The sequence below is a fragment of the Camarhynchus parvulus genome, chromosome 21 (assembly GCF_901933205.1).
Source record: "Camarhynchus parvulus chromosome 21, STF_HiC, whole genome shotgun sequence".
Classification (NCBI taxonomy): domain Eukaryota; kingdom Metazoa; phylum Chordata; class Aves; order Passeriformes; family Thraupidae; genus Camarhynchus; species Camarhynchus parvulus.
The window spans coordinates 1,931,625-1,954,886 of NC_044591.1; the positions used below are offsets into that span (position 1 = coordinate 1,931,625).

Here is a 23,262-nt window from a genome sequence, read left to right on the forward strand (position 1 = left end):
AGCTTCTCCCAGCACAGGGAGCAGGAAAACCAGGCCACACCAATGCCCAGAGCCCCACTAGGTATTGGCCACCGAGCACACATGGGTGCTTTGCATGCCCAGAGACGATGCAGCCCTGCATCAGCCCACTGCAGCCCTCTGCTTCCAGACCTTTTTTATCCTATTAAAAAATAAAGACCAAGAAACTGCAGTGGGGCTTTGCTCACATCCAAATTATCCTCAGCTGAAGGGGTCTGCAGAGGACTTAGCACAGGGACTGCTCCGAGCGGTGCTGAGGCACAGCAGCTGCAGGGATGATGTGCTGGAGCTGCCTATTGCCTGCAGGAACCCCCTCCCCAAAACACTGCTGCCCCCCAAAATCCAGGGTCTGCTCTCACCTTTGTTAATGATCAGAATCAGTAAGTGAGTGCCTGTGCCATCACCCCACCCCACAGGCATGTCGCTCCCATCTCCCCAGCTCGTCCTCATGCTGCTGCAGTAGTGGTGTGGCTGACATAGGTCCTCTTCTTCCCCCTTCCCAGGTGGCAGGTCCAGCATTCCTGGGGTGTTCCAGGAACTCCAGAATTCCGTACTGCATCGTGCCTTATGTTCCAGTCTCCCCATGACACGATGGAGACTGGAGGACACAGGATTGCAAGGGATATTCAAGCCATGTTGGCTTCATGTGCTTGAGGCCACTTCAGCAAGGACAGGACATGCCCCCCACAACTGACTTCACACGTCACTGGGCTGTATTCACACAAATACACACACACATGTACACTGGATATATCCTCACCACCTTTTCCATTGCCATAAAACCCACCACACTCTATGGGACATGGACTGTGGGAAAGTCAGGTCCTACATTGCACAGTCACACCAGTGTGCCCAGGAGCTACAGGATACAAACTGGAGCTCCTCAAAATGCACCCTCACCTTGTGCCACCCCCACCCTGACAGAGTCCACAGCGATGATGTTCCTACTGCAGACCACCCCCTAGTGAAGGTCCCTGTGGTGCTGCTCCCATGAGCTTCCCAATTTGGCAGCACCTGCCATGCACCCCTTGGCCTTCAGCTTGCCCAAGCAGAGAGTCTTTGTGGCTCCAGGCTGCAGAACAGAGACAACAGACACAGCATTGACCTCGAGAGCTCAGCATGAACTGCTCCTCTCCCTCACTCTCATACATGGTGCAAACCCATCGCTACAGGTGTCTGCACCTCCCCAACCTCATCAAGGGATGTGGCCACGATGCTGCGGCTGAGCACTGGGGGCCTGGAACCTCCAGCCTCTTGGGATGGTCCAACTGACCACTCTGTGGATGGTTCCCAACAGGTGGAGCTGGCTGTTGTACAAAGAGCAGGAGTTGGGTGTTGCCTTCTCACCTTGTGCCTTTTGGCCGCTTGCCGCAGCCTCTTCTCCTGATCCAGCTGGAGCTGCATCCTCTCCAGAGCCTCTCGCAGCAGAGCCTTCTCTTCTGCCTCCCTGTGGGCTTCATCTTCCAGGTTGGACATCTCCTCCTGACACCTCCGCAGGGAAGCCTGGCTCTGCCTGTGCAAAACAGGAGGGGAGGATTCTGTTGGTCTTTCCCCTTACCAACGCCCTGACCCTCAGCTGTGCTCTCCCACGCCTTCCTTGGTCCTGCTGACACGGTCCCTCTGCCCCAGCTGATGCTGCTGCTGTCCCAGGCTCCAGCCACCCAGGACAAGGGAACCTGGCAAGGCTTTCCTGGCTCTGACACTGCTCAACTGCGTGAGGCTGCAGAAGGTAGCACTGCAGAGAACTGGGAGATGCACTCCTCTTGACATTTGACTTTTGTACCGTGGCCATAGACACAGACACAGGACTCAGCAGTGTCATGTCACTTCTTGCCCCAAGCTCCCTGTCACTTGGCATCCAAGGACCAGGTCTTGTTCATAACCCTGGTTTTCCATACCTGAGCTGCTCCACACTTCCCTCATAATCTTTCAGGACTTCTTCTTTCCTTTCCAGGCGAACCTGGAGGTTCCTGATCTTTTTGTACAACAGCTCCAGGGCCTTCTGTCTCTGCAGTCCCACTTCTGCCCTTCTCTCCTGAGGAAGGTGCTGCAGAGGCTGCATTCCTGATAGCTCCTTCATCTCCACCAGGCTTCCCAGAGCACTGATTACATCAAGGTACTGTGGGAAGAAGAGGGAATGCATTATTTACCAGGTCTGCTGCATTCCATCACGCTGCTCAGCCATCTGCTTTCTGTCTGCTTTCCTGAGGACATGACAGTGTCCCAAGGAAAGTAGGTTTGCATCTCATTCCCAGCTGCACAGCTCAATGGGATTGGATTGCTTCCTTTTCTAAGATGACTGTTTTTCCTGCTGGGTGTTTCCCTGCATTTTTGGAGGGAAGAAACCCCCTTGCACAACCCACCAGTTGTGCTACCCATGGACCCCTTCCCTGGCAGCTCCCTCCATTGCTCCCCAGCCTCTCTGATGTACCATGGCATGTTTTGGGGTCCCAGGATGTCCTGGCAGACACACAATGTGCTCTGGGCCATAGAATAGTTTAGATTGGAAGGGAAATTTAAAGGTCATCAAACCAATCCCCCCTGCCATGGACAGAGGTGACTTTAACTGGACCACAGAGCAGTTCATCTTCAATATTCCTGCAGCATCCTGATGTGACACACCTCTGAAATGTTTTCAAAAAACATCTAAACTCTACACACTCTGGGCATGTACACACACTCTACACCATTTACCACATCTATCCCTGACATACCATCTTCTCACCCAAGTCTGTTGCCTCAGCCATTTCCAAGCTCACTGTGCTGTTGGTCATCCTGAGTGAGCTCCCATTAGGAACATGGTCAGGAACCTGCAAAGACAGGGAAAGACCCATGGAGCCCATGTTGGGCCTGGCTTTTGGTCAAGTGGCCTTGTGCCTCCCTTTCACCCCACGGGAAAACCACCCCAGTATTGCTGTGGTCCCAAGCCTCCCACCCCGCTCAGCCCACGGCACCCCTGGTGCTGCTCCAACAGCACCAGGCAATGTGCTGGTCCTGATGGAGCTGCCACCCTCTGCAGGAACACTGCCTGCCATCCATCAGCTGCATCTCCTACCCTGACTTCTCATGTAGCAGCTCTGAAAACCTATTTCTCCCTTTCCCAGGGTGCACTTTCCAAACAAAGTCACAGTCATTACAAACTACACACTGCCTTCCTACCTTGCCAGCCCTCAGTTTTTCTCCCAACACAGGAGCAGGTTCCAGCTCAAGACCTCTTTGTTGGACGATTTTCTCTCGTAAGTCTTCCATCCAGACCACCAGTGGCTCTGAATCGCTCTTCACAGCACCTGGAGGCAAACAAGCAGCTGCCAAATTGTTCCACTCTCTACACAACTCTGAGGCTGCCCAGCTTTCCCAGCCTCCCTGTGAGGGTGGGGAGGCCCTCGCACAGGCTGCCCAGAGAAGCTGTGGCTGCTTCATCCCTGGAAGTGCCCAAGGCCGGGCTGGACAGGGCTTGGAGAAACCTGGGATAGTGGCAGGTGTCCCATGGCAGGGAGCAGAACAAGATGGTCCTTAAAGTCTCTTCCAACCCAAACCATTCCATAGTTCTGGGAGAGCCCTGCTCACCTGAGCACTGTCTCTTCTCCAGCATCTTCACTCTCTCCCGGAGCTCGGCCAAACCTTCTTTCTGGCGCTGGATCGTTTCCTCGTGCCTGAGGCCTCGGCACTTCGCACCGAGCTCAGCCAAGTCTGGTGGTGGCTCCTGAAAGAAGACAGCTTCTGCCCAGTCTGCATCTGGCACAGCACAAGCTCAATGTAAACACAGCCTTGCTGCCAGACACTGGGCACTTGGCACAAGAACAAAGCCTGGGGAGCATCTCCAGGGACTGGGGGGTATAGGAGACTTGTCAGTGACCTCCTTCCTGCTCTGCTGTGCCATGGTCAGGATATGAACCCTGCAAATGCTCTGGAGAGGGTTGGTGCACAGCTCTGAACAGCCATGTTGGCGTTTTCCCCTCGTCGTTTGCACCACCAGAGAGCGTTTGCCATCTACACACAGACACCGGTGCACTTCAGAGAGTGTCCCTACACAGACTTGGACATCACTCTCTACATGTGCCCTGCCTCCCCCAGCCCCATCCAGATCCCCACATTATGACAAACATCCAAAAAATCCGTGATGGGGCTAGGGCCACAGGACTGATGATGGCTGCAGACCCCCAGCTCTGGCCTGGCTGCTGTCACCCCACATCTCTGCCCATGACTGGCACCCCCAGCACTGGGATCTCGCCCTCCCCATCAGGGAATGTGGAGCAGCACGGGCAGTGCCTCCCGCCCCCCATCAGCTGGCTGTGAGTCACAGCGCCCCCGCAGCCAGCCGGCCTCGCTGGCACGCTGCTGGCTGCCACCTTCGCTGTACAGAATGTACAATTCCCACAGCCCCTCCATCTGCTGCTGCCACCACCTGCCAGTTCTTCCCTTTTCCAGCCTCGGGAAAATCAAACAGGGATTTGGCACAGGAGAATGAGGAGCGTTTCTTCCTGTCCTGTGCAACAAGCTGCCCCTACTTCTGCACATCCAACCCTAGAACTGGTTCTGCACTACCTGCACGGCCAGTATCCACAGCTCGGCAAGCTGGGAAAAGGAAGGAATGCTTGCATGTTGCTGTTCCCTCTAATTGGCAATTAACGCAGCCATTAGCACGCACAACACTTGGTGGTTCCAAAGTGCTGTGCAAACATCAGCTCATCAACCAGCAGCAGCCTGGTGGGGGCTGTGGGTTCCCCGGATCAGAGGCAGCACAGGCAGCCCTGGCTCGGGAAGGGTGCCCGGCCATGCCACCCTCGGGCCAGGGCAGGGCAGCTCCAGGCTTGGCTCTCACCGTGCTGCCGAGAAACACCACGTGCCATCAGTGCTCTTGGCAAACCCACACCTCGGTGCTCTCCATGAGCACTCACCCTCTGGGAGGCTTCACTCAGCTGCACTGGTGTCCTGGGAGCATCCTCTGTGTTCTCCAGTGTTTGTTGGGAGGCATCCCTCAGCACCTGGCAGCGCCTTTGGGCTTGGCTGTGTGGAGAGACAAGAAGTTGTGGGACCCCATGATGGATGAAGGGGACCCAAACAGCTTGTGGAGAGCAGCACCCTGGGCACCCACTGATGACTACCATGGTGTGGGTGGGAACACTCGCTTAGATACAAGTGCCTGAGTAACAGATCTACTGGCATGAGCTCCACTAAACCCCCATTTCAGTTCTGGTGTCATGGATTCAGAGCTGAACTTCATCCTGATATTCTCACATGTGCCTTTTGCTCTGAGGAAAACCCTAAACACCATCAGCTGCTGGGGACACACAGAGTGGCATCCGTGAAGCCTTGGGTGATGTCAGGGTGTACCTTAATTCTTCAGCTGCTGCTCTCAGGGCCTGATCCTTCTCCTCCACAAGGTTGGACATCTCTGATAGCTTCTCCTGGAGCTGGTTCACTTCCCACTCCCGGTGTTTCAGCTGCCTCTGGCTGTGCTCCAGCTCCACCTTCTGCTCTTCACTCAGCTCCCCTAAGCACAGAACAGCCTCGTGGGATGCTGGCTGACTCATCACCCACTCCTGGGGGATCTGCAGCTGGTGCACCCTCATGGGAGCAACAATGGGGCTCATCCCTGCAGAGTCCTGCCCTTGACAGCTGCCCTCAGATCCTGGGCCAAGCCAACAGGACATGCTGCTTTACTAAATCCCAGTCTCTTTGTGGAGGTACAAGCCAGGGCAATTCCTTGCTGTGGCAATTTCCTTCAGACTGAAGGAGGACAGGTCACCAGCATTTTCTGACTTGCAGTTTTTGACTCCACATATTCCTCGTGGGCTCTGTCCTCATGTTCACAGCCCTGCCCATGGAGGAATTCCAGGCAAGGCTTTCCCAGTCCACTGGCTTAGAACATCTTCAGCTCCAAGAAGTTCACCAGTGTGATTTTGAGCTCAGTTTTGTCTACCTGCTCTTCCCCTGATTATTCTGCTCTCTCACTGTCACTGCTATTACTTAGCCAAGGATGGGGAGAAATTCTGCTTCCCAAAGGGAACAGACTGCTTGCTTTGCCCCCAGCAGGAAAAGGCATTGCCTAAGAATTGTGACATCAATTTCCTGTGATCTGTGTGTGCTTGGAGGAGGATGGGGACGATGGCAGGCACACAGTGCACATCACTCACCTCTCATGTCCGACATCCTGGCTCTGGTTTCTGACAGCTCCCTGCTGAGCCTGCTGATGACTGCCTTCTTTTCCAGGAGCGTGCCCTGCACCACTGCCAGCTCCTCCTGTAGCTTCCTGGGAAAGATCAGTGCAGATCTCACAGCCATCAGGAAACCTCACTGCAGGGAGCCCATGCATGCCTTCCTGTGCTGCATTCCTCCTTAATATTTTATTATTTGATTCTGTTTTTACCTGCCTTTTGGTCCCCTGGGGTCACCCTGTGGTGTGGGATTGGCCACACCACTTGCTGTCACCTGGAGCCATCCAGAGGGGATGGCAGATTGTCTTGTGCTGTTTGGCATCACTTTGATGCTCTTTGCCCTTAGAATCACTTCAGCCTAGCAAAGGGACTCAAGTCCTGTCCCAGACCAAAAAGATCTTGGGACAAGTGGCGTTGGACTTCCTTAGGCTCTCCCAAGTGGTCCCTGCCCTTCTCTAAGCATCTCTGATCACCATCAGTGAGTGCTGCTCACCTCAGACAAACATGAGACTCCATGGCAGGACAAATCTCCAGCCAAGCTCCCGATGCTGAGCTGTGGGCATCACACTGAAGTCCTAAAGGACAGACAAAAAAAAAAGGCCTATTACTTCTTTGTAACACTTACATGCTTGTTGCTTCTGCTACACTAATAATTTCCTTCATGTGGCAGCTCTGAGGACTGTCTCTTTGGGAAACCCGTGTCCCTGAGAGCCCAGTTCCAAGGCCAACCGGACAATTCTTGACATTCAGCCTTGATTGGGATTGCTTCTGTCTTGGAGAAGCCCAAAGCATGCCAGTCTTGTAATTTTAGAGGGCAAAGAGGCCTTCTCCAGTGGCAAAGCCCTGACAAAACCACCAAACAATGAAAAAATGTTCTCCAAAACCACCAGACAACGAAATGGCTTTTGCAGGGTCTCACAGAGCTTGTCCTGCAGGGGAATAACCTTCATTCAACATCTTCCCAATGTTTTCTATAGGAGCTGTTCACTGTTCCATCTCCACACACATTTCGTGTTAACCCAGTCAGTTCCTGGTACAGGCACATCCCATACAACCCTCACCTACCTTCCTTCTTTTCCTCAAGTGCTGCCTTTTCCTCCTCCAGCACCTTCTGCTGCTGAGTGGCCTCTAGCAGCCTGTCCTCCAAAGCCAGGATGGTCAGGGAATGCTGCCTGCTTTGCTCCCTGTATCCTGCTACCTCTTCTTGCAGTTTCTGCCTCTGCAGCTCATTTTCCTCCTGGACAGCCCTGAGCTGTTGGCTCTGCTGGAGCACCTGCTGCTGTAACACAGCCTGGGAAACAAGATGTGGGAGCTTGGTTGGAAGCACTGGGGGTTTCTTTGGGGATCACCATCAGCATCATCTCTCCTGGATGGTGATCACAAGAATGGAGGGAAGGGAAGGATTTCAGGGATGGGGGAAGCCTTCTTCTCCAGCACTGCATCCTCCACCTGCACAGGTTGGTGCAAGTAAGTACCTCTTGTGCAGTGATTTTCTTCAGCTCGTGCAAAGCTTCTCTCAGCTTTCCCTCTGTCAGTTCCTGCTCCTGTGCCTTCCTTGCTGTTGCCTACCAGAAGAAATTAGCAGTAATTAGGTTAGCCAGGAATCCACCTTTCTTTGTGGAGAGCTGCTCTCTGTGTATTTGGGGGGCAGGGAAACCCCTTCCACTGACTTGAGCCCCTGGAGCATCACACTACACTTTCCCTTTTCTTCATTCCAAGAGTGAACTGTTCTGCTTCACCTCCCATGCTCACCTCAGCCATGCTTCTTAGATGGCTTTCCAACTCTTGGATCTTCCTCTGTTCTTCCTCCACAGATTTCTTGCACTTGTCCTTCTCTGCAGTGACAGCGCTTTCCAGAATCTGTGAATCAAGAGACCACAGATTCACTTCAGGAAAAAAAGACCTCACCTCCAAGGAGGAAAGCAGCAGGGAGGGTCATTGCTCCAGAGCAGGGGCAGATGATGGGAGAAAAGCTTGGCAGGACACAAGATAACTCAGTGAAAGAGAGGATGGGAGCACCTGGGGAAAAGCACAGCTGAGAGACTGGGTAGGAGCTGCTTGGCTGCTCCTTGCCTGAATCCTCAGAAAACAACACCAGGAAACCACCATTCCCAAGGTGCCAGACACAGAAGCAGACTGGAAACTGTCCTACAAGGTCACCGTGATCACAACACACACATGGCAAAACCCCCATTCACACCCTGACTGACACTGCACCCCACACCAGAGCCACTGGTGCCATGGCCTGGGCCTCCCTGGGGCTGAGGGGGACTGCTGCCCCCCTGCTCCACAGGAATATCCTTTTCCTGCCAAAAAGGAGCCAACAGGACCCCAGCATGGGGAGGATGGGAGGGAGAGAAGGCTTGAGAAGAAGCAGTGCAATGTTTCCCTAAGCTCATGGATCATGATGCTCCTTGCTTTCCCCTCCTGATGTTACCTGCAGGTGCTTCCCAGTTCCACCATGGGTATTTTTGCGAGTTTACATCACCTGGATCCATATGGAAGGATATCCAGTCCCTTGGGACGGCATTCAGTTTGGAGCTAGAGGTTCCTCCTCTTGTTATCCAACACTCCAATAGACATCCATTTTTCCTGCATAACATTCCTCTTCTGAAACAGCAACCATGTCACTGTACCTGTTTGCTCTCCTTGTCCTTTTCCAGGACAATTTGCTGGATTTTTATCTGTAAGTCTTGCTCATGTTTTGCTTCCAGCTCCTTTGTGTGCTCCTGCAGCAGCTCTGCCTGCAGCTCCTGGAGCTTCTCTAATTGCTCCTACAGGGAGACATGGAGGTATTAAAGGAAGTGTGTCAGCAGCAGGGCAAGAAGTAAACCTCCCATGTACATTCACTCACAAAAAATTCACAAAAGAGATCTCCTCTCCATCCTGCTGCACTAGGGATAAGGACACACTGACAGTGGGCTCTGTCTCCCTTACCTTACATTTCCTGTAGACTCAGGGATCTCAGACACTGCACATCTCCAGTCCAGGTGCTACACTGGCTTGCTTGGGACTGCCATCATATTTACCCACAGAAAGAGCACAAATCCACCTGGTTTATGTGCATAAATATTTCTGTACCTGCAATGTCTGATTCCTCTGTGCCATCTCCTGACTCTTTTCCAACAAGCTCCTGAGAGCAGCCAACAGCCCTGCAAAAGTCAACGGAGCCTCACTGTGTGGGGTGCTCACACACCATATTAGAGATATCCAGGAAAATTTCTTTATGAAAAGGATGGTCAGGGCATTGGAATAGGCCACCATCCCTGGAAGTGTTAAAAAAGTTGAGGCTGTGGCACTTGGGAACAGTGCAGGCTTAATGGTTGTACTTGGTGACCTCGGAGGTATTTTCCAGCCTTAAAATTTCCATGATTCTGTGATTTTGTCCCCAGGGAGTGGCTCATGCTGGACTTTCTCCTATACATCTGGCTTGCCAGGACATCCCACATTCCCAGGGACACAGACCTTTGCCAGAGGTGTGCAGGTCCATCCCGGCGCTGTCCAGGAGCTGCTCTGCACCCTCCAGCCAGGACAGGGGACCACGTGCCATGTCCACCACTGCTGTCCTGATGGCTGAGACAGAGGGATCCAGGCACAACAGCTCCAGCTGCCCCAGCTCCCCTCGCAGGCTGGCACTGCTGCAGGGGCTCCTCAGGCAAGCCTGGAACAAATGGAACCAGTGGGGAACAAGGCAGTCTCCACTGCCAGTGGCCTTCAGGGACTGGCAAACGACACAACATTACTGAACATCAGGCCAGCCTGGATGGGGCTTGGAGCAACCTTGTCCAGTGGAAGGTGTCTCTGCCCATGGCAGGGGGAGGAACAGCATGGGCTTTATGGAGAATCTGTGACAAACTCCAGGGAACATGAACACTTGGGGATGATGCTTTGTTTCAGGGTTGTATCTTTACTCTGACCTTCCCTCACGCCAACAAAACACCCTGTGCCACTATCTCCCAGCTGCCATTTGGTCCTCAGTACTTAAAGGGCTGACCTGGAGCTTCTGCAGGGAGTTCTTGAACACCTCGATGTTTGCAGACACCTCCCTCTCCTTCGCGAGCCTGGAGCTTAATTCCTTCTGCAGACTCTTCTCTCTCTCATGACTTTGTTTGTTCTCATCAGAGATCTGCCTGACCTTCTCTATCACCTGGCAAAAGTGGGTGAAGAAAGAGAAGGATAAGGCTCACGCTGTTTTCCAGCTGAGGGGCCAGGGATTGTCTCAGAGAGCAACAACTGAGGCTTGCGGCAATCTGGCAGCCACATCAGACTTCTGGCTTTTCTCTCTTGCAGACCACTGACTCCCTCCAAGCTTTGGGAGACAAAAAGAACTGTGTCCCCTTCATGTCATGGAGTGTGGCAGCAGCTCTGGCCACAGAGAGAAACACACAACTTTCCCAGGCATCATTCTGGGAAAGACTGTGAGAAGATCAGAGAAAAGAATGAGAAACAATTCTTATCTTAACTTGCTGCACCTGGTATTGTGAACATGTGGAATGTGTTGTGGAGATTTGTTTACCAAAGGGTGGTTTCTTAGTTAGCCAGTGTGATAGTATTTTAATTAAAAGACCAATCAATTCTACCTGTAGGGAACTAGGATATAAAAAGAGCAATGGGTTTCTTAATAAAGATTATTGATCAGCCTTCTGTGAATTCATGGAGTCTGTGCCAATTATTACCCGGCCAGGGGCTGGTTTGCTGTAACAGTGGAGCAGTGCCATTAACCTGGGACAGCCACAGCCCTAATCCTCCTCTGGAGAAGGCTGGGTGCTGCAGCCCTACTGCACATGGAGCAGGCACCACGGCTGTTCTGCAGCAGCTGCCGTGAGCCGCTCGGGCTCTGCAGGCTCCCAACATCTCTGTGAGCTGCTGTCCAAACTCACCTGCTGCTCTGTTACTGGATTCCCTGTGCTGCCAGCTGCTGATGGAGAACAGACTTGCATCACTCGGGTCTTGAAGGACTCCAGCTGCAGCAGGGATCCACACATGGAAACAAACACCACCAATCATTGACAGGCGCTCTGCTGATCACTGATGGTCCATATCTAGCGTGATGTTATCTGCAAAGGGCTGTCCCTGCCCAGAGCAGCATTACCCAGGCACTGAGGAAGGTTGGTGTGGCTCCCAGACAGCATAACTAAGATTAGAGAATTCCTTTTCTGTATGCTAATAAACTGCTACGTTGTCCACACTGCCCACACCAATTCTGGATAAACCCTTTATACTTCACCCAATGACAAAATAAGTCCCGTGCCAGGGTTTGGTGCTCAGGACTTTGGGTTTCTGTTTCCACAGCACATCTTCCCCATGGGAAGCTGCATCCCTGTGCTGCCCATGGCCCAGTGGTGATGCTCCCATCCCTGCCATCCCTACCTGCTCCCCAGCTCTCTGCATGTCAGACCGCAGCAGGCGCTCCCTGCGCTCCATCTCCCGCAGCTGCTGCACCTGCTGAGACCACGCTGCCCTCAGCTCCTCCTCTGCCTGCAACGAGAGCTTTGGCATCTCAGAGTGATGTCCAAAACCACACCATGGGCATTTCAACCACTGTTCCCATCAGACAAATTCAAATGTGCCTTTGGAATACCAGGAGACAGACAGCAGTCCTAGTGCAGGGAGTGGGGTTGCAGTATCGACCTTTCACGGCACTTTTTGTCTGGGTTTCAGCCCTGGGACATTGTCCATCCTTGACTTCCTCACCCAACACCCACAGAGGGCACTCTGCCATATATTTTTCTTCTTCCATCAGGGTCCATGGTAGAGCTCAGGACAGCTGGATGCCCTGGCCACGCAGCCTGTGCTCCCAGGGATTGCTGGTCCCCATCCCACCCCTCTGGGATGATGGCACCTTCACTCTGTGTGTCCCCTGAAGCCAACGGTACCTTGGTTTTCTCAGCCAGTTGCTTTTGGACACTCTCATGTTTCTGGATCTCCCCCTGCAGCCCCTGCAGGTCCCGCTGCAGCTCCTCGATGCGCTGCAAGAGCCCAGGGAGGGTGGGGGTCTCACCAGGGCAGCTGGGCACTGCCCCTCTGGATGACCTCCACTGATCAGCAAGATTTTCTGCCCATCTAACTCACTCTGTTTACTGGAATTCTCTTCTAACCTGCATTTACTGTGGTTATATCAGCTTACAAGTGGAAGTCAATCTGATTTCTGATCACATCCCCCCCAGGCCCCCTCTCCCCCACCCTCCCCTTCACACTGTAAACCAGAGTTGCAGATCCAGGACTGCCCCAGTCTTATGCCCATTATGTGCCTTTCAGGACAGGAGCTGAGTTCCAAACAGCTCCCTTACAATGCCCAGGTAATTATTCCCTCACTGATGTGTTCCTGCAGCCACTGCCTACCCAAAGTGACTTTTGACTCACATTTCTGCAGGAGATTAGCTCTTGCTCTCTGAGTTCATGCTTTGTTTCTTCTTTAATTCTCGAGCACTAGAAGGAATGGCAACCAAGGAAAATAACCATCATGGCAGTGATACCATTGCTCCTGCTGTGAATGGGACACTGGCACAGGCTGCCCGGGGCAGTGGTTGAGTTGACATCCCTGTAGGAATTTAAAAGACACTTGGGGACATAGTGTAGTGGTGGCCTTGGTGGTGCTGGGGTAATGGCTGGACTCGTGATCTTACAGGTCATTTCCAACCTCAGCAGTTCTGGGATTCACAAGTCAATCCTTGTGATCTCCTGGTACATTGCAGCCAACACAGTCTCTGCCCTTATCATGCTCCCAGTGCAGCTCTGCCAGTTGAGGAGGAGCTGCCCATGCAGAGGAACAACCTGCTGCTGCACAAGCCACTTCTTCAAGGACAAATCCAGGCTGGGCCACAGGGAGCCCCATGGCACAGTGACATGGCTCCTCGGGAGGACCCTGGCAGGAATATTTTGTGTGTACAAACAGCTACCGTGCTCACAGGAGCCCAGGGCACACAGTACCTGATGCAGAGCAAGGAGAGAGATCCAGCTGGGGAAGGAGACCCTGATCCATGGGCATCCTGGCACACCCAGACATGGTCATGGGACCATCACCACTATATCCAGTGATACAACCATCCTCACCAGAGAGAAGCACCACCCTTCTCACCTGCTTTCCCACCTTAATCCCCATGTCAAGCAGGGGGTCATAAATTACTGAGCCCCTAATTAGTGCCACCAACCTTGGCTGAAACCACGGCCAGCTGCTTGTCCTTCTCTCGGTTTTCCTTACTCAGTTTTTCAGTCTCTTGCTGGAGCTGCTGGATTTTCTGCTCCTTTTGCAGGAGCTCTCTTTGCATGTTTCTGACCAGACCTGAGGAAAACAACTCTGGTCAGAGGTCACCCAGGTGTGACATTTAGATGGGATATTGGGAAGAAAATCTTCCCTGTGAGGGTGGGCAGGTTCTGGCACAGGGTGCCCAGAGCAGCTGTGGCTGCCCCATCCCTGGCAGTGCCCAAGGCCAGGCTGGACAGGGCTTGGAGCAGCCTGGGACAGTGGAAGGTGTCCCTGCCATGGCAGGGGTGGAATGAGGTGCTCTTTAGGGTCCCTTCCCACAAGGCACTAGGAAAAATTTGTTGCCTGTACAGTTTGTCCAATGCTTGTTCCTTATCCAGAACCAGTCCCAGTCTGCTTCATGCCCTGACCCAAAGCTCCAGGGATACAATACCTGCGGTCGAAGCCTGGTCCCTCCTCATCTTCTCACTTTCCCGCCGCAGCCTCCCGATCTCCAGGTCTCTCTCGTGGAGGGAATGGCTGAAAACTTGGTTTGAGCCTTTCTGCAGGTCACTGATCTGCAAAACTCAGATTTACCTGTGCTCCTCACCAGAACATTCACTGACTGCTACCCCTTCAGAGAGGGTCAGCTGGCACTTGTGGTTTGGTTGGACTGCTCTTTAGCATCTGCAAATGGCATCCTAAATGTGCTCTGGCTGTTCCTGCTGAAATCCTAATGCCAGGGGAGCGAGGGAGGGAGGGAGGGAGGGAGGAGGAAGGGAAGGAAGGAAGTGGCAGAAGGAAGGAAGTGGCGGAAGGAAGGAAGGAAGGAAGGAAGGAAGGAAGGAAGGAAGGAAGGAAGGAAGGAAGGAAGGAAGGAAGGAAGGAAGGAAGTGGCGGAAGGAAGGAAGGAAGGAAGGAAGGAAGTGGCGGAAGGAAGGAAGTGGCGGAAGGAAGGAAGGAAGGAAGGAAGGAAGGAAGGAAGGAAGGAAGGAAGGAAGGAAGGAAGGAAGGAAGGAAGGAAGGAAGGAAGGAAGGAAGGAAGGAAGGAAGGAAGGAAGGAAGGAAGGAAGGAAGGAAGGAAGGAAGGCTCTCTCCCTCATTTCCCTTGATTTCAGACACACAAACCTCTCCTGCCCAAACCTCGCTGTTACCCCACAAACAAACCTGTACCTGAGAGGTGTTTTCCCTGCTCGGTGCCTATGGAAGCCTCCAGTACCTGTTCCCTCAGGGCTTTGATCTCCTCTGTTTGGGCTCCCAGCTCTCGGTTGAAGGTGAGCAGCTTCTGGGTCAGCTCAGCCTCGTTCCTCACTGCTGCCTGGGCCAGTTTCTTTGCCATGGCTGCAATCTCCTCCTGTAGGTCTCTCATCACCACATCCTTCCCTTTTAACTCTGTTTCCAAACCAAAAAGGTGATCCACTTCCTTCTCCAGCAGCTTCTCACCCTGCGGGCAGATCCAGGTGCCACTGGTCAGTCTGCAGCCACGGAAACTCCAGACCCCTGCCCAGGGGTACCAACTCAAGGCCATCAGCAAGGGACTCTCTGTTCCCAGCTTGGCACATCCTCCAGCCACCCACTGTCCCCATCCAGCCGCTCTGGTGGCAGCCCCCACACCCTGCTGGGACCCCTGGCGGGACACAGACATTGGGCAGGATTCACCTGCTCCTCCAAGGCCGAGGACAGGATCCTCCCTCCCCGCTCCCTCCCCAGCATTACCTTCCCCTGCAGGAGGAGATCCACCTTGTGAGGCCCCAGGGAAGAAGCTCTCCCCACACTGCTTGCACCATCACCTGAGAAGCTGGCTGAGACTGGAAGAAAGCAAATTATCAGCATGAGAGTTGGCTGCAGGCAGCAAAACCCCTCCCTGCAGCACCCTATTCCCTTGTCCCAAAACTACTCCAAGGCAGTGGCCACTATTCAGGGCATGAGCTCACTTCACAACCAGCAGAGAATCAAAAAAAAAAGGCTGCAAAAAACTTAGACTGCAAACAGTCTGCACAGAAGAGAGAGTTAATGCACCTCTGGGAATGAAAACCCTGCAGAAAAGAGAATTAATTCCCCTCTGGGAACCAAGACAGCCTAAAAGCAGCAGACACACCTCAGAGAGAGGCTGCCCTTATTTTTCAGCACTGGCCAGCCCCCAGAAAGCTGTGCTTTTTGGTCTTTCCACATGGGAAAAGCTCTGCTCACTGCCATTAGGGCATGGAGATCCTTTGGGCTGTTCTCAAAAAAAGGAGTTTGTGCTACCCTGGCTGTGTGTGTGTCCCTGCCCTTGCCCTCACTGAGGTTTGCAGCTCAGCACTGGGACTGCATGCTGCTGCCTCACTGCTGACTTTGTGTTGCTTATGACAGCTCAAAAATCCCAAGCCCACAGCAGGAAAGCACAGCACTGTGCACCAGGCCACAACACCCATGGCAAATGTCACATTCTCCAGCCCAAGCCCTCACCTCTGCCCTGCTCTATCACATACTTTATTTCCAGAGGTGCACTGGATACAGATCTATTTTAAAGTGCTTTCACTTGAGACAGTCACTTCAAAGGAGGAAAAAAAACCCACTTTACACAGGAGTCAGGAACAGGCACAGGAGTCAGTGGTGCAGATAAAGTCAGTCATGGCCCTTTTGGGTCACACACCAGGAAAAAAGAAGAGGAAATGTCCCTCTGCAAGGGCAACAACATTCCCCTCGGGATGGCACAGCTCATTTCTTCCCTGACCCAAATGCCACCCAGGACCACACATGGATTTGCTCAGCTCCAGGGGACAGTGACTTGCACCCAGTTGCTCAATGCTTGTCACTGCTCTGCTCCAATCAATCAAGTGGCTCTGTGAGGACACCAGGACAGAAATGGCTGGCTTTGGCACCATGGAGTACCTGGCCTCACGGCAGAGGTCCTGCTGGAGGTGTCCAGAGAGGTGGCACTGGCTGTGCTCCTGTCCCGGGCGCTCGCAGGTCGCCTTGGCAGCACCAGATGGGGCACGTGGCCTCTGGGGGCCCCTCTGCCCAGGGAGTCGGGGGGAAGCTGCCCCTGCAGCGAGGGCAGGCACAGAGGAGATGCAGGAGTCCGGGGTTTGGGCTCTGCAACCACCTGGAGCTGCCCACTCCACCCCACGCGGCGTTTCAAGGGCGGACAGGACATCTACGGTGGGAAAGCACCAAGTTATCTGCAAGATTTTAGGAAATATTTTATCCCTGGATTCACGTGCACTGTGTCGTGGAAAAAACCCAGGCACAGAACCAAGCAGAAGCACGATTTTAGATTTTTCCCATTTCCACTATGCGAGGATCAGATTTTAATCAGGGCATCCAGATGCTTTGCTGAAACAGAAGGAAATTATTGGGGTTTTCTGCTTTTTGAGTTTTTCCCTCTGCATCTGACTGCCCTAATTCTGCACATCATTTGCACAATCCAGGAGCACTCCTTTCACAGCTCTCCTGGCTCATACACAGTCCTATCCCACTTGTTTCTCCCATTCTCCCAGGCAAACCAAAGCCTCTCATTGTGTTCCTGCTTTCCCATCAGCTGGGCCTGTCAGACTGGGAATTAGGACACTGTGTGCTGATCTCCTGAAGAGCAGAGCTTTCCAGGACAGTGGGGACAAGCCACCACCAAGGTCTCAGTGACAAGGGCTGCATTAAACATCTGCCAGCGGGGTCAGACCTGGGCGTGGGTCCTTCCACCCCCGGCTGTTAACAGAGCCCCAGACCCCAGTGCAGGCTCCCTGCACCTCCAGCACCTTCCCTTCTCCCAGGGCACATCCCAGCCCTGCTGCTTTGCCCCTGGTGCTGGCTCCCAGCAAGATGGCACAAAAACCTGACAGAGTCCTGTCTGGGCATGGCAGGGTGTGATTCCCAGCCGGGTGTGCTCCTCTGCACAGCACCTCCTCTCAGACTCAGAGGAGACATCCCTCCCCTCGTCAGACACTTCACAGCCGAGGTGGTTCCCTCCCTGCAGGCAGCAGGGTCAGGCTTCAAAGCCTCCCCACCAAAGGGGATCCCAGGGTGAGGAAAAGGCACCCCATGGACAGGCTCTGCATCGCTGTGCAGACCCGATCCTGTGCTCACCTGCCCTTGGGAATTCAGCTGCTCACCGCTCCAGCATAATCTAGCTTTACCTAGGCAGCGGCTTGGGTTCTTCAGGAGCCAAAATAATAAAAATATCACGGAGGATTATCAGTTCCTTCGTGTTTTATTTGAAACCCAGCTTCTCTGTTGTTAAGTGGCTTGGGAGGAAACATAAAATGCAAATAGAGGGAAAGGACATTTTCCAGGTCTTCCTTTGCTAATGCATCTCTGTCCCGTGCTTTTCCATTTTCCTACCGAACTGCCTGAGTTTCTTCAGCAGAGGGAGCTCCAGCTTTTCATTTCCTCCTCCCACGCGACAGGAAAGATGTGAGCTACTGTCTTTACAAATATTTGATGGGTCAAGGTATGGGTGTTGACGTCTTTGAAATGGGTCTTAATGTCTCTCCTGACTTTGGGCAGCAGGTTTGTTGTAGAGCCCAGACAGCTTGGCTCTTGAGATAGGCAAGGGTCTGCACAAGCCTGAACTCCTGAACTTTGGGGTAAAACAGTAGGTTCAAGGGGGAAATATGTGGTAGGTGGTTCAGGAAGGCTGTACCTTCCTAGTAGCTCGGCCAGGGGAAAAGGAAACAGGCACCATGCAGCTGGGAGTGAGGATAAGAGGAGGCTGCACCCTCTGAAACCCTGAGAGAGAGAAAACCCCAGGGGCATGTGCTCCAGTGGACTCTCTCCCTTTATTGGGAGAATAATTAATCTGGGAGATAAATTGGGAGAATTAATTATCTGAATAAAGGTGAAGGACTCCTCTGTCTCCTTTTTGGACATAAACCTCTGGTGTTTGTGGATTTTTCTGACACTCATCTTTGTCACCTTTCCTCAGGATCTCCAGATGAGCTGGGAGCAAGTTCCTGCTTCTGAAGGTTTCCCTGGACAGCAGCACCAACCCACCCACCTTCCCCGGGCACCTTTCACTGGACATGCCCACCCACACTTGCCCAGGCATCCTTCCATGGGCCATAGCACCCACCCTTCCCCGGGCACCTTTCCCCGGGCATCCCCAGCCCCACCTGGGCAGCCCCATCCAGCACCAGCTCGAAGGACGCTCCCGCGGTGCCGAAGCTCAGGATGTCCCCCGGCCTCACCCTGACGGCCGCGTTCTGCACCTGGCAGCTGTTGACAAAGGTGCCGTGGGGGGAGTTGAAGTCCTGAAGGATGAAGCTGTTGTCTGAGGTGGAGAATGTCAGGGCTGCATGGCGCTCTGCTACCCCTGCAGACTGGGACAGACAGGGAACGCTGCTGGAGGTGGTTCCAGGTTCATCCCTGCTTTGCCAAGCCCCTTTTCTGGCCATCAATTCCAGCACAAACTGGTACCTCCACACTTTACACAGACGGCTCCATCCCCTTCCCTTCCCTTCCCTTCCCTTCCCTTCCCTTCCCTTCCCTTCCCTTCCCTTCCCTTCCCTTCCCTTCCCTTCCCTTCCCTTCCCTTCCCTTCCCTTCCCTTCCCTTCCCTTCCCTTCCCTTCCCTTCCCTTCCCTTCCCTTCCCTTCCCTTCCCTTCCCTTCCCTTCCCTTCCCTTCTTTCCCGTTTTAGGATGCTCAGCTGTCTCGGCCCTACCTGCAGGACGATGTCGGCCCCTCTGTGGCTCCCGATGCTCGTGGTGTAGGATTTCAGCTGGAAACACCCCTCCGAGCTCTTTAGGAAAGCTCGCATTGCCCAACCCCCCCTTGCAAGGCTTGCACCAAACAAATAAATCCCCAGTCAGCAATTTCCCCCCAACGCACAACCTGAGCCACGAGTGGCTGTACCAACTCAAACTGTAAAAATTGTACAAAATGACCCCAAAGGAGGCCGTGTCCCAGCTGGCAGTGTGGCTGCAGTAGCCTTGGAAACCTCGGCCACGCCGGAGCCTGCTGCTGCCTGCCTGGGTGAGCTTTTCCTCTTCGATTTGTTTAGAGTTTTTTTTCCCTTCTTTTTCCAAGCAACTGTCCCGGCAGCACAACACAGCTCTGCGCTGGCGTGGCCACCGATCCCATCAGCTGGGGACACACGTGGGAATGCGTATCCCAAACCCCACAGGGGCCCTGCCACCTGCTAGGACTTTTTGCCCTCATTTTACTCATTTTTTATTTCATGTCATGCTAACACACACACAGAAACAGGTCTTGCAGCCGGAGGGAAGAGGATAAACATTGCTGTCAGGTGGATGCTGTCACCCATGAGCGCTTTGCCATCAATATTCCTTGGCCTTAGGCTGCCACATCCCTTTTTTCAACAGAATAGAAAGGAAAAAACCCACTTGCCACCAACACCCCCCAGTTTGCCCCCACCAGTCCTGCAAGATTTCATTGTGTTCCTTTTTGAGGTAGAAGTAGCACGTTTGGCAAATCAGAGCTTCCCTGAAAACTTCTAGCAGTTTGAAGCCATTCCCTTTTGTCCTGTCACTCTGTGCTCTTGTATTAATCTGCGTTGAAATTGATGTCAAATTTTACTCTCAAATGACTGATATAAATAACAAATATAGTTATTGGCTTTCGCATTTATGTATCAACTTTTGCAAGGTATTATTGATCACAAAAATCCTGATGTAGTACAACTTGTAATTACTGCTTTTGATATAGTACAATCTGTCAGTTTATGTATACACTGTATAGCTTTTATAAATAGTAGTGTAATATGTACTATCTTAGACTGTAGTATAATAGAGACTGTGAAATGTTAAAATGCTTTTTCATGTAACTAACTTGGAAAATGGTGTGAAATAATTAGGTGATTTCCCACATTCAGGAAAACTAAAAGACAAGATAACAGAAACCAGAGCACTGAAAAAAAGAAGAATTTATTGACTGTCATTATCAGGGAGTGAAAATACAACAGGATGGAACCACAAGAAGAAATAAAATATATTGGTTTAATCTACAAAATGGCATGAAGACAAGTCAAAGTCAAAACCAAGAAGAAGCACATCTAAACTCAAAGGAATGTTTGAATATGTATAAATTCTTATGAATATGCTTGTACCCCCTGCAGTGTACCAGTACATAGAGAACATGGTGCTAAGTTAACCATATGCTTTTGGCAAATAGCCAAGCACCCCAACGCTGGATTTGATCCCTTAATAAACTTTTACAAAAGTTTTAAATGGTGAACTGTTTCTCACATGACTAAGCTGCACAGAAGCATATCTGAGGAAGTGTAACAAAATAAGTAATGCTATGAAGTTGTGATAAAGATTTTTCTTTTTGTTCCTTCTTTCTTTGGTGTGATTTACTCTTCTTTCTTTGTGTTTTGTGTTGACTTTGGGTCTCTCCCTGTCTCTCTTTTGCTCACTTCCCTGCCTCTCAGTCTCTCTCTCTCTTTGTCCTGCTCTCTCTCCATCTCTCTCTTTTCTTCTACTTCTTCTTTGCTTTGCCCCTTTTACTCTTTTGTCTCTTCTTACTTTCTTGTCTCTCTGCTCGTTTTCTCTCTTCCCTCCATCTCAGATACTCTGTCCTGTACCTTTTCCAAATGATAAACACACACTCAGAAGCAGAGGCTTGCCACTGGTGGCAGGTGTGTAGTGCACCTGGACAGCATCTGAGCATCACGGCAGTCAGAGGTTCAGCAAATTCTGTGTTACAGGTACATATTATAATATTGGTTTTTCACAAATATGAAAATGGATTTTATATGCGTAAAGTAACTTTGCTATATAGTTTTTATTTCTGTTGTTAATTAAGCTTAGTGAAATAGCTGATATAAGTATGCTTGTGTTAAAATGCCTGCTTGGATGGGATAACATCCAATGCACACAGGATGAGGACACCTGGACAGATCTGCCAACAATCAGCACTCACCGTCTGAAGACAGTGTGGACCAAGGCCCAAAACCTGGAGGTGATAAGAATGGACTAAAACCACACCCAAGGAATACCCATGCTCTAGAAAGGTGGATCCAAGGAGGAGCCATGCTAAACAATTCTTGGAACATGTAAACTAGTTTGGGGAAAAGTTTACTATGCATAAAGGGCCATGAATATGCAACAGGCTGATGTAAGGGAAAAGGTATTTAAGGGGTATCCCTGAAGATAACAATGTGCTCTTGGACCCTAATCCTTGCTTTACTATCTTTGTCTCCCATTAGCCTTTATGAAACTTTTAAAATTTTCCCAGGAGAGTCAATGTGTTTTTCACACTAGAATCCCTGAATCCCTGGGCTGGAAGGGACCTGAACTATGACCTATTTCCAGTCTCTTCCTCCTGCCACGGGCAAGGACAGCTTCCACTAGACCAGGTTGCTCAAAGCCCCATCTAAACTTGCCTTGAACTCTTCCAGGGTTACTCCTGTCACACTTCCCTGGGCAGCCTGTGCCAGTGCCTCACCACTACCACAGGAAAGGATTTCTTCCCAATATCTAATGGAAACCAATCCTCTTCTATCCTAAAGCCATTTCCCTTGCTTTATCACTACCTGCCCTTGTTGGAAGCCCTTCTCCAACTCTCTCACAGCCCCATGGGGCACTGGAAGGCCACAATTAGAAGTCCTGGAGCCTTCCCTTCTCCCGGCTAAACAACCCCAACTCTCTGGTCCTGCTTCTATAGCAGAGGTGTTCCCTCCCTTAAATTGTTGTCCTTTCCCTCCCATCACATTGTTCTCCCTGTGACAAGAGCAGCCAAGTACTTGCACTAAATTTTGATAGTTTTTTGATGTCTCTCAATATTAAATTAGGAATTTAAGATTTAAAATGTGTTCCATTTATAGAACTCCAAAAGAGGCTTCTGACTTCAGACAAGCAACAGTAAAACATTCCTAAAAACAACATTCCTAAAAAACTACATTAAGACAAACAAGAAGAGTAGTTAATTAGAAGGTAGGATAAGTAGGGAGAAGATTTAAATTGACATTAAATGCATTATTATGTCTAAAATTAGAGATTATCTGCATCTTTAGAACCTTTGAATTTCCTTTTCTGTTGTTAACTTGAAAAAATAATTACTTCTTGTATTCTGGAGATCTTTCTTCCAGGCATGTGATGCATAGAAAATATTGCAGTGAAAATTTTTGCTTCAATATCTGACAAGAAACCAGCTTGGGCCCTGTTGTGCTGCCCACATGCAGCTATGTTACATTTTTTACCCTGAAATGGAAGCATGGTTTGTGTTGCCTTGTCACAGTGATTTATTAACAAATATGGATATTGATCTAGTACCGATGTTCAACTGTGACGGACAAAAACTCTCTAACAGTTTAAAGTGAGAAAGTGTATGTTTATTGTGGGATAGCTCCCAAATACACACCACAATTTACAGGTGATTACAGAGTCCTTTTATCTATGCAAGTATTGAATACCCAAAATACAAATGCATATTCATAACATCCCATTCCCTGCTTCGTATGGTAATTAGTTCAAAAGCTATTAAGCATGTGTAGTTTGTTCCTCAAAATGAGTTGGTGGTCCCTTTCATGGAGAGGGGTCCGAAAATGAGGAAATAAATGAAGTCTTCCTCCTTCTGAATGTTCTACATTTCCAATGCAAATATGACAAATGAACCCATTGGTAGAACTCCCATTCCCCATCTTTAATTGGTTTCAGAACAGAGGAGGCCTACAATTGTCTTCAGTTCCTAAAAGCTATTGATCAGTTTCTATATTCTTCATGAGAAACCCAGCTAACCAAACTTGATGTTGACAAGCAATCAATTCTTAGTTAACTACTAACTCTTAACTTCATCAAGGCCTACCCATTTATTTTAATTAACTCCAATAAGGCTTATCTCTAACTAAAATCTTAGCTCCTCTAAAATCTCTATATTCCATAAAGTTTATCTCTCAACAGTTCTTTGAGTGCATTGTGGTGCATTTACCTATGGCCTAGGGCTGGTTTTGTTTTCTTTTTTATTT

At 51.1% G+C, this 23,262-nt stretch overlaps 1 protein-coding gene across 1 annotated transcript; it reads right to left on the reverse strand.

Annotated features, from left to right (window-relative positions):
* Window positions 1–979: 979 nt before the first annotated feature.
* Window positions 980–19,095, reverse strand: FHAD1 (forkhead associated phosphopeptide binding domain 1). The gene is made up of 29 exons (XM_030963795.1): window positions 19,000–19,095; window positions 18,525–18,656; window positions 16,234–16,498; window positions 15,076–15,167; window positions 15,019–15,021; window positions 14,579–14,803; window positions 13,814–13,937; window positions 13,328–13,458; window positions 12,540–12,605; window positions 12,053–12,145; window positions 11,547–11,654; window positions 11,057–11,140; window positions 10,171–10,323; window positions 9,642–9,837; window positions 9,258–9,328; window positions 8,813–8,950; window positions 7,929–8,036; window positions 7,652–7,741; window positions 7,242–7,467; window positions 6,670–6,751; window positions 6,156–6,271; window positions 5,353–5,512; window positions 4,934–5,025; window positions 3,586–3,735; window positions 3,178–3,305; window positions 2,733–2,828; window positions 1,917–2,137; window positions 1,366–1,531; window positions 980–1,090 (listed from the first exon to the last, which is right to left on the reverse strand). The coding sequence occupies exons 1-29, from the start codon at window positions 19,093–19,095 to the stop codon at window positions 980–982; spliced, it is 3,723 nt and encodes a 1,240-aa protein (XP_030819655.1).
* Window positions 19,096–23,262: the final 4,167 nt, after the last annotated feature.

Coding starts and splice junctions, on each gene's coding strand:
- FHAD1 (XM_030963795.1), bottom strand. CDS start 19,095: ATGCGAGCTTTCCTAAAGAGCTCGGAGGGGTGTTTCCAGCTGAAATCC. Junction 10,324..11,056: donor ATCCAGTAACAGAGCAGCAG/GTGAGTTTGGAC, acceptor CACTTTTGCCAG/GTGATAGAGAAGGTCAGGCA. Junction 1,091..1,365: donor AAGCGGCCAAAAGGCACAAG/GTGAGAAGGCAA, acceptor TCTGTTCTGCAG/CCTGGAGCCACAAAGACTCT.